The sequence below is a fragment of the Leptodactylus fuscus genome, chromosome 3, assembly GCF_031893055.1.
Source record: "Leptodactylus fuscus isolate aLepFus1 chromosome 3, aLepFus1.hap2, whole genome shotgun sequence".
Taxonomy (NCBI): Eukaryota; Metazoa; Chordata; class Amphibia; order Anura; family Leptodactylidae; genus Leptodactylus; species Leptodactylus fuscus.
In genome coordinates this window covers 106,156,374-106,175,733 of record NC_134267.1, presented here as the reverse complement: position 1 = coordinate 106,175,733, position 19,360 = coordinate 106,156,374, and the positions used below count along the sequence as shown (strand labels likewise).

The window sequence follows — 19,360 nt, the reverse complement described above, 5'->3', positions numbered from 1 at the left end:
AAATGTTGGTGCCAACCTCAACTTACTACAAGGGCCAAATTCACTGCTGGTGACAAGCTCTCCTCACTGCAAGTGCCAAATACACATGTTTCAAGGTGTTTTCCTACTGTCAGAGAGGTGGTATTGAGTGTGTAAAGTGTGTAGTTGTTAGGCTGTGATGTTGGGGTAATAGAGGGTCTTTGGTGTGTTAGATGCCCCCAGACATGCTTCCCCTGCTGTCCCAGTGTCATTCCAGAGGTGTTGGCATCATTTCCTGGGGTGTCATAGTGGACTTGGTGACCCTCCAGACACGGATTTGGGTTTCCCCCTTAACGAGTATCTGTTCCCCATAGACTATAATGGGGTTCGAAACCCGTTCGAACACACGAACATTGAGCGGCTGTTCGAATCGAATTTCGAACCTCGAACATTTTAGTGTTCGCTCATCTCTATTAATTACGTCTATTATAATATTTACTAATAAAAATTAATGAAATGCTGCCAGAAAATAAAAAGTCATTTGAAAATTTAGTTATGCTTTAATTTCTATTGGATCAGTAAGAGTATACCGTATTTTTCGGACTATAAGATGCACCGGACCATAAGACGCTTTTAGAAGGTTTTAGAGGAGGAAAATAGGGAAAAAAAAATTTTTAAGGAAAAAAAATTGGTGAAATATTTAATAACCTAATAATATAATATTTCACCAATGTAAATAGAACCGGGGGCTTTCGGACACAGGGATACCAAATGTGTATGTGTTTCACAGTAATGTTTTTGTTTAATATGTATTCTAGGGATATGGGGGTGATTTGAAAATATATATATACAGTCCTATGAAAAAGTTTGGGCACCCCTATTAATCTTAATCATTTTTTGTTCTAAATATTTTGGTGTTTGCAGCAGCCATTTCAGTTTGATATATCTAATAACTGATGGACACAGTAATATTTCAGGATTGAAATGAGGTTTATTGTACTAACAGAAAATGTGCAATATGCATTAAACCGAAATTTGACCGGTGCAAAAGTATGGGCACCCTTATCATTTTATTGATTTGAATTCCCCTAACTACTTTTTACTGACTTACTGAAGCACAAAATTGGTTTTGTAACCTCAGTGAGCTTTGAACTTCATAGCCAGATGTATCCAATCATAAGAAAAGGTATTTAAGGTGGCCAATTGCAAGTTGATCTCCTATTTGAATCTCCTCTGAAGAGTGGCATCATGGGCTACTCAAAACAACTCTCAAATGATCTGAAAACAAAGATTGTTCAACATAGTTGTTCAGGGGAAGGATACAAAAAGTTGTCTCAGAGATTTAACCTGTCAGTTTCCACTGTGAGGAACATAGTAAGGAAATGGAAGACCACAGGGACAGTTCTTGTTAAGCCCAGAAGTGGCAGACCAAGAAAAATATCAGAAAGGCAGAGAAGAAGAATGGTGAGAACAGTCAAGGACAATCCACAGACCACCTCCAAAGAGCTGCAGCATCATCTTGCTGCAGATGGTGTCACTGTGCATCGGTCAACTATACAGCGCACTTTACACAAATAGAAGCTGTATGGGAGAGTGATGAGAAAGAAGCCGTTTCTGCACGTACGCCACAAATAGAGTTGCCTGAGGTATGAAAAAGCACATTTGGACAAGGCAGCTTCATTTTGGAAACAAAAATTGAGTTGTTTGGTTATAAAAAAAGGCGTTATGCATGGCGTCCAAAAAGAAACAGCATTCCAAGAAAAACACATGCTACCCACTGTAAAATTTGGTGGACGTTCCATCATGCTTTGGGGCTGTGTGGCCAATGCCGGCATCAGGAATCTTGTTAAAGTTGAGAGTCGCATGGATTCCACTCAGTATCAGCAGATTCTTGAGAATAATGTTCAAGAATCAGTGACGAAGTTGAAGTTACGCCGGGGATGGATATTTCAGCAAGACAATGATCCAAAACACCGCTCCAAATCCTCAGGCATTCATGCAGAGGAACAATTACAATGTTCTGGAATGGCCATCCCAGTCCCCAGACCTGAATATCATTGAACATCTGTGGGATGATTTGAAGCGGGCTGTCCATGCTCGGCGACCATCTAACTTAACTGAACTTGAATTGTTTGTCCAAAATACTTTTATCCAGGATCCAGGAACTGATTAAAAGCTACAGGAAGCGACTAGAGGCTGTTATCTTTGCAAAAGGAGGATCTACTAAATATTAATGTCACTTTTCTGTTGAGGTGCCCATACTTTTGCACCGGTCAAATTTTGGTTTAATGCATATTGCACATTTTCTGTTAGTACAATAAACCTCATTTCAATCCTGAAATATTACTGTGTCCATCAGTTATTAGATATATCAAACTGAAATGGCTGTTATAAACACCAAAATATTTAGAACTAAAAATGATTAAGATTAATAGGGGTGCCCAAACTTTTTCATAGGACTGTATATATATATATATATATATATCTATATCTCATCCATGGATGGAAAGAGACACCCTGCAGTGAAGCTATGCAAGAAGAGAAAAAGGGGCGGGCCAGACTGGTGAAGGAGGTGTGGTTTTCTAAGCAAACTTGAAAACACGCCTCTTTCACCCGTCTGGCTCGTCCCTCCTTCACTGCCTCTCAGATCTTGCTCCTGCAATGAAGCCACACAGGCAGGGAAGTAGGGGCGGGCCAGACGGGTGAAGGAGGCGTGGTTTCAAGCTTGCCGAGAAAACCACGCCTCCTCCCATTTGGTCCGCCCCTCCTTCCCTGTCTGTTTGGCTTCATTGCACGAGCCAGATCTGAGAGGCAGTGAAGGTTGGGCGGGCCAGACGGGAGAAAGAGGCGTGGTTTTCTCGGCAAGCTTGAAACCACGCTTCCTTCACCTGTCTGGCCCGCCCCTACTTCCCTGCCTCTCATATCTCGCTCCTGCAAAGACGCGACACAGACAGGGAAGGAGGGGCAGAGCAGGCAGGCACCGTGCTGCTCTCCTTTTGATTCTCATAGACAGGACACAGACGCTGCACACGCTGCATTCGGACTATAAGACGCACACACATTTTCCTCCCATATTGGGAGGAAAAAATGTGTGTCTTATAGTCCGAAAAATACGGTACTTATTTTCGCAGTGCTGTCATTTTGGCTTAGCTTTTGTTAAATAATGGTTAGAGTGAGCGAGTACTGTTCGGATCAGCCGATCCGAACAGCACGCTCCATAGAAATGAATGGATGCACCTGGTACTTCCGCTTTGACGTCGGCCGGCCGCTTAACCCCCCCGCGTGTTGGCTACGTCCATTCATTTCTATGCGAGCGTGCTGTTCGGATCGGCTGATCCGAACAGTACTCGCTCATCTCTACTAATGATACAATGTAATCTGTCGTGTGTCTGACGTTGCATTTAGCTAATTTTATGAAGAGCTTGTAAGTTGGTCATATACCCAATAACAGTACCTTATAGAGGTGATTCTACAAATATATCTCTGCTATGCAGGTTTGGAGTCCAATTTTCCTGTAAATTGATGTTTTTTTCATATATGTTTTCATATATGTTTTATTCAAATGAAGGTGAAGTGCTATGAGGGCATGTCTTAGCTTTACCCTACATTTGCATATGAATAAAACAGCGTCTCCAAAGCTACATTAGAGAGGCATATTTGGAAATTGTAAAATTATCTCTACAAAGTGCTGTGATCAGGTTCATAACCAATTTTCTGCTGACAGACTCCTTTTAAGACCTTCTAAGGACTAAATGTCAGTAGTAAAACTATATAATTTTGGAATCAAACAGCAGAATAAAGTTAATCTGTCTTTTATATTGGATAGTGAGTATTGTAAAAACAAACCAAAACAAAAAATTTCCAAAAGTGCTACCTCTCACCAAAATATGAATACACTCTTTTCAACACATTTTATGTTGGCGAATTTGGTGTCATACAAAAACAAAATACCACTCATCCTGCAAAAAAAAGTTCACATTTGGCTATATCAATTGAAATATTAAAATGTTATGACTCTTCGAATGCAGTAATAAAAAAAAAACAAAAAAACAGCCTAATATTGAACTTTATTTAAAATGCTTTTTTGCAGCCCTAATTCCAATGAAGTTGGGAAGTTGTGTAAAACATAAATATAAACCGAATACCATGATTTGCAAATCCTTTTCAATCTATATTCAGTTGAATGCACTACAAAGACCAGATATTTAATGTTCAAATGGATAAACTTTTTTTTTTAAAAAAAAAATTCACTCATTTTGAATTTGATGCCTGCAGCACATTACAAAAAAGCTGGGACAGGGGTAACAAAAGACTCGGAAAGTTGAGGAATACGCAAAAAAACCCTGTTTGGAGCATTCCAGAGGTGAACAGGTTAATTGGAAACAGGTGAGTGTCATGATTGGGTATAAAGGGAGCAGCCCCGAAAGGCTCAGTCCTTCACAAGCAAGGATGGGGCGAGGTTCACCATTTGTGAACAACTGCGTGAGAAAATAGTCCAACAGTTTAAGAACAATGTTTCTCAACGAACAATTGCAAGGAATTTAGGGATTTCATCATCTACAGTCCATAATATCATCAAAAGATTCAGGGAATGTGGACACATCTCTGCAAGTAAGCAGCAAGGCCGAAAACCAACATTGAATGCCCAAGATCTTCGATCCGTCTGGCGGCATTGCATTAAAAACTGACATCTACCATTCAGAGCGAAAGCTATATATCAACAACACCCAGAAACGCCGCCAGCGTCTCTGGGCCTGAGCTCATCTGAGATGGATTGATGCAAAGTGGAAAAGTGTCCTGTGGTCTGACCAGTCCTCAGAGCGAAAGAGTATACGACTGTCCGAATTGTTATCAGTGCAAAGTTCAAAAGTCAGCATCTCTGATGGTATGGGGGGGGGGGGGGGTGTTAGTAGCCATGGCATTGGTAACATGCACATCTGTGAGGGCACCATTGATGCTGGGAGGTACATACAGGCTTTGGAGTAACATATGCTGCTATCCAAGCAACATTTTTTTTAGGGACGTCCCTGCTTATTTCAGCAAGACAATGCCAAGCCACAATATGCAAGTGTTACAACAGCGTGGCTTCATAGTAAAAGAGTGTGGGTACCAGACTTGTCTGCCTGCAGTCCAGACCTGTATCCTATTGAGAATGTATGGCACATTATGAAGCGCAAAATCCAACAATGGAGACCCTCGGACTGTTGAGCAGCTCAAGTGGTACATCGAGCAAGAATGGGAAAGAATTCCACCTACAAAGCTTCAACAATTTGTGTCCTCAGTTCCCAAATGCTTATGGAGTGTTGTTAAAAGGAAAGGTGATGTAACACAGTGGTAAATATGCCCCTCACCCACTCTTTTGTTGCCCCTGTCCCAGCTTTTTGAAACGTGTTGTAGGCATCAAATTCAAAACAAGTGAATATTTGTAAAAAAACAATAAAGTTTATCTGTGTGAACATTAAATATCTTGTCTTTGTAGTGTATTCAGTTGAACATAGGTGAAAAGGATTTGCAAATCATCGTTTTCTGTTTTTATTTATGTTTTACACCACGTCCCAACTTCATTGGAATTGGGGTTTTAGGTTAATGGATAGAAAATGAAAACTACATTAAATCCCTTACTCTTCTGAAATAGCGACAGTTAAAAGTCAAGTGACATTCCTTCTTGATGTTTCATATTTCTCTCTGCTCAGATTTTCACTTCTCATAGCTGGGAGTAGAGAGCTGCAAATGAAAGCGGGAACAAAGACAAGTGTCCTCTTCATCCTGCTCAGTCTTCCATTGACCTCTTCTGTCTGATCCATGACTTCCATTCATGTTATTGCCTTCATCTCTTTCAGTAAATGATTTGGGGTGTAAGTAAGTGTTTCTTATAGAACTTCAGGATTCAAATGGATCACAAAGAATCTTCATTTCTGGTTATCCTATGTGGATGTTGAAGTAGATGAACTGTGCATGTCTTGAACGTTTGCTTGAGTAGAGTGTTATGCACTTTAGGCTCTCCTTGGATTATACTTCTAGCCACAAACATTGACATTCATCTTTATATACAAAGTGTTATGGCTTTATGCAAAACTGCATATGCAAAACTATGTGTGTACAGTGCTATATGTCATTTACAATGTGGCAGGTGTTACAGTCATTAAAAAGAGCAATAATCCTCTCTTAGCATCTTTTCCTTCATATTGAAGAAAATCATTTGACCTAAATACTCTATTTCTGCACCTCTAGAACCTGAAACAATTCTTCATATCCTTAGTAACTCTGTGATACTTTATCAATATCTTCTGAACAATGATGAGCTTTGGCAGAGACTTAAAGGGATTCTACCACTAAACCAACATTTTTTCTATTTACCACGTCGGAATAGCCTTAAGAAAAGCTATTAGTCTCCTACCTTGCTCATTCGCCTCTGGCCCACCGTTCCATAGAAATAACGTTTTTTATCGGCAAGCAAATGAGTTCTTTCGCAGCAATGGAGGCGGGCCCCAGCGCTCAAACGGCAATGGGGGCGTCCCCATTGCTGCCAGAGAACTGTCTCCAGCGACGCCTCTTCTGTCTGGGTCAAACTGTGACGCCTGCGCAGTTGGCTCTGCCAGTGAGACACCAGCAGAGCCGAATGCGCATGCCGGCCGGTGGCCACTTTTGTATTGAACTACAAGAGCAAGAATGGCCGCCGGCCAGCAAGCGCAGTTGGCTCTTACTTGTGTCTCACTGATAGAGCCGACTGCTCAAGCGTCGGAGTTGACCCAGACGGAAGACGACAAGAGAAGGGAAGGATGCAGCTGAAGACGGAGGCGTTGCTGGAGACAGTTCTCTGGCAGCAATGGGGATGCCCCCATTGCCGTTTGAGCGCTGGGGCCTGCCCCCATTGCTGCAAGAGAACTCATTTGCATACCAGTAAAAAACGGTATTTCTACAGAACGGAAGGCCGGAGGCGACTGAGCAAGGTAGGAGACGAATAGCCTTTCTTAAGGCTATTCCGACGTGGTAATTAGAAAAAAATGTTGGTTTAGTGGTAGAATCCCTTTAAGCGCAACAGACAATTAACCCAAAAATAATGTGCTAATTTGATGAATATACCAAGAGACAAGCCGATAAAGCCAAGATTTGCTTTATTTCCCTACCTCGTATGAAGATGCTGATTTTACCTTAGTATGATGTGACATTCTCCAAGATTTGTATAAATTCACTTCTGGGCAGAGGAATAATAACAAAATAAATGATGTAAAATGTTCATATTTAATTACTAAATTAATAAAGTTAAACAGTTTTCCATGAAAAAATGTAAAGAAATGATAATAGGAAATTAGTTAAGACTTTAAATTGATAACATGATGTAAAAACCAAATGCAAAGGACAATTGTTCATTAAACAGAATTAATCTAAGAATGGTACAAAGAAACAATGGTTTTGTGCATTCCCCATGAAATGTATAGTGCATAGTAATTCCATTGGAGAACGTCTCAAGACAAGTAGAAATAAGTTTCGTTATCAGCTTTGAAAAGACGCATTTTACATAGGTAAATAATACATAGAAAAAGATGAACAATCTGCTTACGTACTCCCGGGTGGTCTTAAGATTGGCAAGGGTTACACCGCTGTGTATCGCAAGTGAAAAAGAGAGAAGGGTTAAATGTTTATCAAAAATGAAAAAAAAAAAAAAAATCTAGTAGGTAGCTATTCCAACATGGATGGATTTTCAAGAAGCCATATTCATACCAATCGGATGAATGTAGAATAGACGATACGTGGATTAGGAATTTACTGTGGTGCTGTAGTGCTGCCATTAATCGGTCACTGTCACATCTCAGGGTGACAATATTTAGAAACCTAACAGCATGTCAACAACGTAACAGCCCATTCAATAACTTGGATCATCGTCCGCTTTTAAAACAAGATGCAATATAAGTGAATGGTAAAACTGTGTAAATCTGGGATCACATCGGTTTTCTTTTAGAAGCCTGTGAAATGTTCCTCTTTAATTGGCATTAATGTTCCATATCTGAATCTCCCTCCCCCACACCTTTTCAGTGTGTATGGATGCATGTATGTACAAGATGTACTGCATGGTGGTACGTATGTACAGCTTGTATTATTTATAGGTACATGTACAAAAAGCAAAACAATTGCATCTACATATTAAATAAAAATGTTATAGAAGTGTATGAGGGCACTTTGTAAAGTAATACTTGTGGAGACTCAAATGAAAATGGTTAAAAATGCATGGATTCTGCTTTTTTTAAAAAAATCTCTAACATTGGGAATTGGCACAGAGTTAATATTTACAATGAACAGAGGTTTTGCAGTTTACATAACATCAATACAATGCATCATCAAAGTCTTTGCTTGAGAAGTTGTATGCTTTTTTTTTCTTTCCCCCATTGTTTTACTGTTTTCAAAAGAGAACATTCAGATTATTATAATTGGCCATGGAAATAAAAAGTTTTCTTGAAGTTCTGAGCTTCACGCCTACGTGCAACCCACTGGAAGAAAGAGCTCCTTGTTAAAGGCAGTCATTAAACTGGAAGCAAATTCTAGGATTTGAACCTGGCAATGGCTTGGTGCAGTCAGAACTTTACAGGTTGTCTCCAGGTTGGTACTGGGGCTCAGTGGCAGTGAAGTAGTCTTCCAGGAAACCTTGTAGATATTCAAAAGTAGGACGCTCCTCCGGATCTTTTTTCCAGCAGTTAAGCATGAGCTCATGCAGAGAATTGGGACAGTCCTGTGGACATGGCATCCTGTAGCCACGTTCCACTTGTTCCAAAACTTCTCGGTTATTCATACCTAGGGTAAAACAAAAGGAAAAATTATTTCAAGAGAAGATATTTGCATGTATTTATTTCAGTCACTTGGTAGCTACATACATTGAGCAAGAGGGAAAAGAAGAGAGAGAGAGGAAACAAGCAACAAGTCACTATTTTTTAGGATTGTAATAAGAGAGGGTGCACGTGCATTTTTTGAACTGTATCATACTGGAAATCCAATTTAGGTTAAGGCCCCACATAGCGGGCTGCAGCAAAAAAGCACTGCGGGAATACCATGGCGGCAATGCAACATGATTTTTCCCACAGCGCTTTCTGCTTCCATTATACCTACAGGAAAAATGTCATAGTTTCCATAGGTATAATTGACATGCTGTGATTTCCAAAACTACAACTTTCTGCTTCCATTATACCTATAAGGTAAATGACAGCATTTCCATATGTTTAATTGATATGACACAGAATTTCTGCTATGTGTATTTTTCTGCAATGGGTAGATGGGATTTGTTAGAATCCCACCAGCTTGCAGTGACTGTAAATGCTGCAGTTATTGCCGCAGAATATATGCCTCATGTGGCCCCGGGCTTAACCTTCCTCTGAATGAAATGGTAAATCTGTACATACATGACAGCAGCTTTACTTAATGAGTCGAACATGTTACTTAACGTCGGTCCTGTTACATAAAGGTGATGGTGCTCTATAATCAACACACGGTTTGTTTTGCTGGGATCTGGCCCAGTTGTAGAGATTAGAGATGAGCGAGTACAGCCGATCCGAACAGCACGCTCGCATAGAAATGAATGGATGTAGCTGGCACGCGGGGGGTTAAGTGGCCGGCCGCCGTCAAAGCGGAAGTACCAGGTGAATCCATTCATTTCTATAGTGCATGCTGTTCAGATCGGCTGATCCGAACAGTACTCGCTCATCTCTAGTAGAGATATATCGGTCTAGTTAGTTTCAGTATCAATATCACTGCACTGTCAAAGGCGCCAGCCTTACAGCTCAGCATTATCTTTGAGCAGTGTGGAATGTCCCCCTTAGGGGCAGTTCACACGGAGTAACGCGCCGTGCATTCAGGCACGTATACACGTGTCAGAGCGCGGCACTTTAAAACAGATCCCATTCATTTCAATGTGTGGCGGCATACGCGCGATACACATTGAAATCAATGGGAGGCTTTGTAACCCATTGATTTCAATGTGTATCGCGCGTATGCCGGCACACATTGAAATGAATGGGATCTGTTTTGAAGCGTCGCGCTCTGACACGTGTATACGTGCCTGAATGCGTGGCACGTTACTCCGTGTGAACTGCCCCTTACAGTATAAGACTATATAAGTGTATTGTCAGTGGGCTATTCCTCACCGCCCAGTGATGATTCGGAGCTGTAAAGTCGGCCCCTCTGACAGTGCAGTAATATTGGTATATAACAAATACAATGTTTGGGGACATGAAAGGTCCTCTTTAAACCACGCCTGTAATTTCTTTTGGCTTTTTAGGATTAGCGGTTATGTGTATACACTTGGAAGAACTCTATTTTCAGCTATTATATAATTTATATTCTGCATATATTATTCTGCTTGTTTCTATGTCTCCTTTTGCATGCTACGTTTAGTTTGCAGTTTTCTCTGAGCTTGTGGATGAAGGACTTAACTGCTATGAACCCAGCCTTACTGAAATTCAAGAAGAAATAATAGTAAACACATCAGTAACGAATTTAGTTGCTATTACAGTTTAGTAAATAGGTGAAATATTATTGCACTTACCAGGATAGGGAACTCTTCCTTTTGTTACAAGTTCTGTCAGTAAAATACCAAATGACCAGACATCAGACTTGATTGTGAACCTTCCATATAGCGCAGCTTCAGGGGCTGTCCATTTTATAGGGAATTTTGCACCTGTAGAAAAATCAAATTCCCATATTATATATACCAGTAATGTCCTATGTGAAAACATGGACCACAGAGCAAGACAAAACCCATGTAATTATGTAATAATAGTGACTTTCTATATCCAAGCAGCTGCAATAATAATGCAATCCTGCCCATATAATGCCAAAGACATATTAGTTGTATTGTAAAAAACAGCTATGACTTATTCATAGCATTTTATAAAACACTCCATAAAATAAACAATAGGATGAACCCTCTATCAAACCCAATAACCTATAAATACTTAATCACAATATTGTGTGATAATCACTAATAGTAGCATTACTACTGTAGAATTATTATTCATAAAAAAGTAAAAATAATACAAAGTGTTCCTTACATAATCTTCATATATAATAGAAAGATAAAAACATCAGCTTCAGTCTAGGAATATATTCTATAGTAACCAAATGTGTAGACATGAAGAATCTTAGCATAGCTGAAGCTATACCAAGCTTTAGTGTATTGTAAAAGTAAAATATAGATGTAAAAATGACTATCTTTGTTACACATAACATATTGTGATGCATATATATTATACAGAACACTACACACAGATGGTCTGACTGTAATAGGATGGAGACTGCTCGCCCATATGGTGTAATGATGACAATTGTGACACTATGGGTTGCTGGTTCATTGTATAATTCTCAACTCCTCAGTTTAAATCCATCATATCTCTTATTTGTTAGTCGGGGATCAGTAATATAAAATATTAATGACTCTTAAATGATCACCACGTTTTAGTAGAAACGGCGTCCTGTCAATGATAATGCAAGATAATAATGCTAGAGTTCTCAGCAGAGAAACAAACACCATCTGTCAGTGGCAGAAGGTGGGGACCTCAGTGTCAGACAGGACGTGTCTGAGATAATGACCACATACTGCAATTATCAGGATGAGATACAGACAACTGGGAGGAAAATGAACAAAAATAATATTAATACAGGTTTTACAGCATGAAGCTGGAACAGCTATTTACATGATCAGAGCTTTGCCAGTTCGTCTCGTAAACTTTGCCGTAATCATTCTGAAACAAGCTCATAAAAAGGGAGACAAGGAGCCTTCAAGTAAGACGGCTCACAGCTGTGTAACTGTACAAGCAATCAAAGGAAGCAGGGCTGACAAGCGGCAGAACGCAGCAGGAGAACACTTGTGCTCAATCTAGACATACTTCTCCATACATTTCATCTCATCTTCATCCCTTTCACTAGTCTGACTTGTTTTAGCATCCGCCACTTTCTATGTCGACTTCAAAGCTTTCTCTAGGAATTCTGATTACTACTTATAACACGATATACCTGATCATATAAGAGTTGCTTCAGATTGGGAGACTATTTATACTGGCTACTAGACTGCTACCCTTGAAATTGATCACAGACCAGGACCTACATTGTCTGATATACAAAAAGGAGAGACACCAAGCGCCGATATGGTGTAGCATTACAAACAATACCATGGAGTAACACTGGCTAGTAAATGGCCTCTTACCTCCTGGTGTGGTGATAAATCACAACACCATACCAGCATATAGTAGGCCCAAGAATGGTGGCAGCAGTTTTCCCCTTAACACTAACCAAGGTTGCAACTTATCGGATAGGCCACAAGCCAGTTTCAATTGCACTTGAGAAAGGGCTCAGCCTGAAACGCGTTGTGCTTGGGACTCAATAAAGTTGGTGAAGAATTCTTGTGAACATATGGGTTTGTGCGCACTCTACCCTACACCTCCTTAACCGACCGCTCTAGAACCCTGAGGGACTCCCTACATTGTCTGATGTCTTTGCAATGCTACAAATGCTGGTCATACACATTAGAAGTATGTTGTACGAAAAACAGATAAATATTTTCAGCTCACCCCATCAATTGTCCATAATCCGGTATCGGTGTGCACGGAGGCCGGTGGACTCAACCGGCTGTAGATACTCCAACAGCAGAAAAAATTCCAGCACTTCCCGATGTTTAAAATTCTTTCAAATCTTTATTTTCAATCCATTAAAAAATCATATGGCAACCACATAAGGGTATAAATGCATAAACGGCCGTTTATGCATTTATACCCTCATGTGGTTGCCATATGATTTTTTAATGGATTGAAAATAAAGATTTGAAAGAATTTTAAACATCGGGAAGTGCTGGAATTTTTTCTGCTGTAGAAGTATGTTGTGTATGGCCCCAGACGTCAGGAAAAATAAGAGTCAGAAAGTTGATATGCAGCTGCTCATTCTATTTATTTTCAGATAGATAAACCACTGTCAGAGAAGACTGGCAACAATTTCTTATCTCCTCCAATTCAGAATATATGGTAGGGCTGAGCTACAGAACATAGGTGAGTCGGGCGACAAAGCTATCCGGCCAAATCAGAAAAATTTGAGATTACAAATGAGAAGCTTTAAGATTCACCTAATGAGTCACTTTACGTATAGCATTGTATATGCTTCCATTTGAAAAAGAAATAAGATGCGAGAAAACTTCCAACCTTGTTTTAGTACTAGACTGAATATAGATAGATGCAAATAGAAGGTGGTCCGTCTGCACAGGGCCGGCGTCAGCGCACGGCATAGTCGGGCAAGTGCCGGGGCCCACAGAGCCTCTGGAGGCCCCCTGGCACTTGCCCGCCCCAGCACTTGCCTGTCCCGATTTCAGCTCATCGGCGTCCGTCGGACGCCAATGAGCTGAATACATAGGCGATTAAAGCAGGAGCTGTGAGCTCAGCTCCTGCTTTAAGGCTGTGGCCCGGCTTGCGTGTGTAGGCGCGATGACGTCATCACATCGCGCCTACACACGCAAGCCGGGCTGCAGCTTTAAAGCAGGAGCTGAGCTCACAGCTCCTGCTTTAATCGCCTATGTGAATGGAGTGAGAGCGGAGAGAGGAGCGTCGGGGGAACGATGGAAGGTGAGTGTAAGTGTTTGTTTTGTATTATAATAAGGTGGAACATAATGAAGGGGGTCCATGAAACTGGGGGGCAAATGAAGGGGAGGGAACGGCATGACACTGGGGAAGATGAAGGGGGTGGGGAGAGAACGGCATGAAACAGGGGACAGAGATGGAGGGGGCCCAATGAAACTGGGGGGGGGCAAATGAAGGGGAGGGGGGGGGAACGGCATGACACTGGGGCAGATGGGGGGGTGGAACAGCATGACACTGGGGCAGAGACGGGGGACATGAAACTGTGGGCAGATGAAGGGGGAGAACGTGATGAAACTGGGGACAGAGATGGAAGGGGGGACATGAAACTGGGGGCAGAGGAAGGGTGTATATGAAACTGGAGGAGAGATTTAGGGGGGAATATAATTTACGGGTGACTGTAGGAGGATTATACTGTGTGGGAGCACATGATAAATGAATGAGAATGGGCGGAGTCAACATAAAAGTGAGTGGAGCCAAATTTGCCGAGGCGCGCAGAGCACGCCGCACATTTTGCCCCTCTTTCTACTCTTTAAAAGTTGGGAGGTATGGTGTTGGTGACGCCACACTCCTGCGTGACGTCACTCGCTTCATCTGCAATGCACAGTGTCTCGACTCCCCCCGCCTCCTTTACAAGGGGGCCCACTGAGGCTCTGTCGCCCAAGGGCCCATAAAAACCTGGAGCCGGCCCTGCGTCTGCATATGTCATTTGTCAATGTTTCACCTTGTTGTTCTTATCCTGTGACAACTCAGAACAACAGACTGAAAAATGGCAGTGTGAACCTTGCCTTAACAATATGCCTATGTGTCCATAGGCATATTTCTTACTAACATTGATACAGGTAGTGCTTGTGTACATACCTCCGATGCCACAATATGGGGTCTCAGTGTGTTTGCGTCCTATGTCTGCTATGTACTAAATGTAGCTGCTGAGAGGTCCATACATGGTTCTATTCTGGTCACATACCTGCATATACACTCACCGGCCACTTTATTAGGTACACCTGTCCAACTGCTCGTTAACACTTAATTTCTAATCAGCCAATCACATGGCGGCAACTCAGTGCATTTAGGCATGTAGACATGGTCAAGACAATCTCCTGCAGTTCAAACCGAGCATCAGTATGGGGAAGAAAGGTGATTTGAGTGCCTTTGAACGTGGCATGGTTGTTGGTGCCAGAAGGGCTGGTCTGAGTATTTCAGAAACTGCTGATCTACTGGGATTTTCACGCACAACCATCTCTAGGGTTTACAGAGAATGGTCCGAAAAAGAAAAAACATCCAGTGAGCGGCAGTTCTGTGGGCGGAAATGTGTTGTTGATGCCAGAGGTCAGAGGAGAATGGCCAGACTGGTTCGAGCTGATAGAAAGGCAACAGTGACTCAAATAGCCACCCGTTACAACCAAGGTAGCCAGAAGAGCATCTCTGAACGCACAGTACGTCGAACTTTGAGGCAGATGGGCTACAGCAGCAGAAGACCACACCGGGTGCCACTCCTTTCAGCTAAGAACAGGAAACTGAGGCTACAATTTGCACAAGCTCATCAAAATTGGACAATTGAAGATTGGAAAAACGTTGCCTGGTCTGATGAGTCTCGATTTCTGCTGCGACATTCGGATGGTAGGGTCAGAATTTGGCGTCAACAACATGAAAGCATGGATCCATCCTGCCTTGTATCAATGGTTCAGGCTGGTGGTGGTGGTGTCATGGTGTGGGGAATATTTTCTTGGCACTCTTTGGGCCCCTTGGTACCAATTGAGCATCGTTGCAATGCCAACGCCTACCTGAGTATTGTTGCTGACCATGTCCATCCCTTTATGACCACAATGTACCCAACATCTGATGGCTACTTTCAGCAGGATAATGCGCCATGTCATAAAGCTGGAATCATCTCAGACTGGTTTCTTGAACATGACAATGAGTTCACTGTACTCCAATGGCCTCCACAGTCACCAGATCTCAATCCAATAGAGCAACTTTGGGATGTGGTGGAACGGGAGATTCTCATCATGGATGTGCAGCCGACAAATCTGCGGCAACTGTGTGATGCCATCATGTCAATATGGACCAAAATCTCTGAGGAATGCTTCCAGCACCTTGTTGAATCTATGCCATGAAGAATTGAGGCAGTTCTGAAGGCAAAAGGGGGTCCAACCCGTTACTAGCATGGTGTACCTAATAAAGTGGCCGGTGAGTGTACTCTCATGTCAGTCAATGGTTGTCTGAGTCAAGGAAATTATCCGGAACAACAGGAAACGTGTTAAGAAGATATTGCGGTTTCACTGTACCATGGCAAATTAAATTAAAAATGATCAGTCTGCTTATTCAGGCACAAGTCCAGGTATGTGGCCGTTACATGAAATAAGACCGTGACTGAATATAGAATTAGTCTGTGTGGCTAGCTTTAGTGCAAATATGTACTTTATACACACTACCCAGGCTATTCGACTCTGCTCATTTACTATTCCCTTCACATGTAAAATCAATGAAAATCCTCTTACCTTGCCTCGCTGTGTATTCATTGTCTTCAATTAATCGAGCAAGACCAAAATCTGCAATTTTGCAAATTAAACCATTTCCAACCAAAATATTTGCAGACCTTAGGTCTCTGTGTATGTAATTCATACGTTCAATATAAGCCATCCCAGCTGCAACCTAGCAAATCAAGGAAATATCTGTAAATGCTTTATCATTGATGAATTTATATTGCATTTATGCAGCATGCATAAAGAAAGAAAGGTTTACCTGGGCAGCCATGTCAACTAAGTTTGGCAATTTCAGGGCTCGTCCTTCCCCATCTTTGAGAAACTCTAGCAAGCTCCCTGAAAGAAAACAATATACAAGTAGCATTATTAGGCTGTATACAGGGATACAAATACAATCTTTGGAGAACTCCATTAACTACCCTTCTGAAGTTAATGCAACCAGAAAAGTTATTGTGTGACAGTAACAGAGGAAAGGGGGCTGACACTGATGGGTGGGGGGTTAACAGAGAGATGACAGAGGTCTGACAATGGCAGAAAGAGGGTAACTGAGGGGTGATTGGGGTGCTGACGCTGATATATGAGGGATTGCTGACAATACCAGGTGGGGGTAAAAGTGAGTTAGAGGTACACATAGATGTGGAGAGTAATAGAGTGATCATTTTGGTCTGATATATATGGGTTTGGGGTAATAGAAGGGGGGCAAGGATCTGACAGTGGCAAGAAGAGGGTAACTGAGGTGGTGATGGGAAGCTGATATTGAGAAGAGAGGGGTAACTGAGGGGTGACAGGGCACTAACACTGACAAGTGGGAGGGTAGTAGGGAGGAGTGAAAAGGGGTGCCTATACTGACATGGGAGTCAAGGGGGCCAAACAGTGACAGAGGGTATTATATGGGGGTATAATCAGGCCAATGTACTGTATGGTACTGGACTACATGGGAACATTATATGGGAATTAATACTAGTTGGGGGAATAAGAGGCTTGTATAGTATGTGGGGCATAACATGGTCATAACACTGTATGGGGGCATATTGGGCCATTACATGTCATTTATAGTTGCAGACCTCACTCTCAGTTTTCAGCCTTTGCAATGCAAAGGTTGAAAGTTATAGATGAACTACAGCCATTTCCAGTGGTTTTTTTCTTTTGCTGCACTGGCATTAGTTATGCCACAAAGAAGCCCACTGAGGCTCTGTTGTTCACAAGCCCTCCAGTCCCTGCCATTGGGTGGTCTGGTTTACACAAGGCAGTTTGGAGCAGTATTTTATATTTTTGTGCTTTTTTTTAGCCATAGTCAGGAATAGATTTGAAAGGTAGGAAAGAAATAGTTATAGTTTTTCTCTGTTTAATAAAAAAAAACTACTGACTAAAGGCTAAGCAAATTGTATGAAAAACTGCATGGTGTACACCTGCCCTAAATATTAACAATAGTTTGATAAAGAAGTTATTATTTAGATTTAGGTAAAGTGGTCACTAAATTATATCGCAAGGAATCCTCAGGTAATACCATTCTTAGGAGTGATAGTTGTCATCCTTCACATACTGCTAAAGCCATCCCAGTTGGTGAATTGGTAAGGGTAAAAAGGTCATGTACCAAACCAGAAGACTATAGACAAATAACAGACGATACCTTAAGGAGGTTAAAATCCAGAAATTATCCAAATTGGATTCTTGATAGAGCTGACACATTAGTTTTGAATAGAGACCGCTCCGAATTATTAGAAAAATCCCAAACACGGGTCACAAATAAATATTCTAACATAGTCTTTTCGACACCATACAGTGTGCAATTTAATAAAATTAGTGATATACTCAAAAAAAATCTACCTATTTTGTGCACTGATGATATTACTAACAAAATCTTAGAAAAGGGAGTGTCTTTTGTGGCTAGAAAAGGTAGATCTTTGAGTGATTTGTTATCTCCCAGTCTTTTTCAGTCCAATGTATGTTCCAACAATCAATGGCTTGCTCAGGAAGGATTCTTTCCATGTGGTAAGAGACGTTGCATGGTATGCAAACACGTTCTTAGATCCAACCATGTAAGTAGTTATGCTTCTGATTGTTCGGTTAGACTACGTTCACACATGAATTGTGACTCTCACCATCTGGTATATTGCATCAAATGCGTTACCTGCCGTTTAGATTATATTGGTTGTACTATTAGGGCAGTCAAAGTGCGCATATCGGAACATGTATCAGATGGTGAGAGATCCTTAGAAAACTGTTCAGGTGCTTCTAAGCATTTCTCTACTGTACATGCAGGCAATTTGGAATCCATGTTTTTTTGTGGACTAGAAAAGGTTAAAAAACCGGTGCGGGGTGGCAATTGGAGGAAAAATCTCCTTATCAGGGAAGCCTATTGGATTCTGCAGTTTAACTGCATAGTGCCATATGGCATGAATATCAAAACGGATCTTACTTATATCCATTAAATCGTATCCTCATTTAAATAGAGGAAATACGTTTTTTAACATTATTAACATAGGGATCTGTTATTTAATATATATATAGATATTCTCTAGATCTAGTATTACTATATATCATATCATAATACTTACCTTCTGTGATGTTTTCTGAAGGGTCTCCTTTTTGTGTCTATATGCTGTTATCCATATAAAAGTGTTTTTTCTATGCCCTTATCTAGTGTTGTTTTTCATCTTAGGCAATTACATGGGGTATACCACGTGTGTGAAACCTATTACATCGATATAGTGGAATCCTATTGGCTCCAGATCATCACATGACCTTTTTAATCATGAATGAATTCTGTGTATCCTCTCTTTTCCATTGGCCCGTCTTGTATGATGAGCTCAGGGAAACATCATTGGTCTATATAAGTCACGTGATCGGACCAAAGTATATGAATGGAGTTATAGTAGCCGAATGACCTTTTGGATTCCACTTCACTACTGCATCACATCACGAACTATCCCATGCTATGCTTTTTGTTTCTTTTTATCCGGCTATGCATATCGCTTTACTTTGTACTTATTTAATTCCATATTTATTATTGAATCATTATGTAATTGTTTTGTTTTGTTTTATGTAAAACAGTAGACGATATTGAAATATACAGGTGCAAACTATTCTTACTGATTATAATCACATGACTTTCTGACCCTGTGGTTGTAGTATATATACCAGCCTTTATGCATGTTAGTTCAGGATGCCATGACTAAGGGACTGTGCGTCCCGAAACGCGTTGGAGTTTTTTAAATGTTTTTCATTCCTTTTTGTCTTTGTTTTTGATGTCTTTGTAAGTTTATACTAAATGGATTAAAGGACTTTTTTAACTACGTCCGCGGAGTGATGCTG

At 41.1% G+C, this 19,360-nt stretch overlaps 1 protein-coding gene across 3 annotated transcripts in view; it reads right to left on the bottom strand.

Moving 5' to 3' along the window:
* Window positions 1–7,063: 7,063 nt before the first annotated feature.
* FYN (FYN proto-oncogene, Src family tyrosine kinase) overlaps window positions 7,064–19,360 on the bottom strand; it is a 141,006-nt gene continuing 128,709 nt past the window's right edge. For all 3 annotated transcript variants that reach the window (XM_075268146.1, XM_075268147.1, XM_075268148.1), the window contains 4 exons: window positions 16,305–16,381; window positions 16,061–16,214; window positions 10,490–10,621; window positions 7,064–8,745 (listed from right to left, as the gene is read on the bottom strand). In XM_075268146.1, coding sequence (XP_075124247.1) covers window positions 8,537–8,745; window positions 10,490–10,621; window positions 16,061–16,214; window positions 16,305–16,381 — 572 coding nt within the window. In that variant the 3' untranslated portion in view covers window positions 7,064–8,536. The remainder of the gene's footprint in view (window positions 8,746–10,489; window positions 10,622–16,060; window positions 16,215–16,304; window positions 16,382–19,360) is intronic.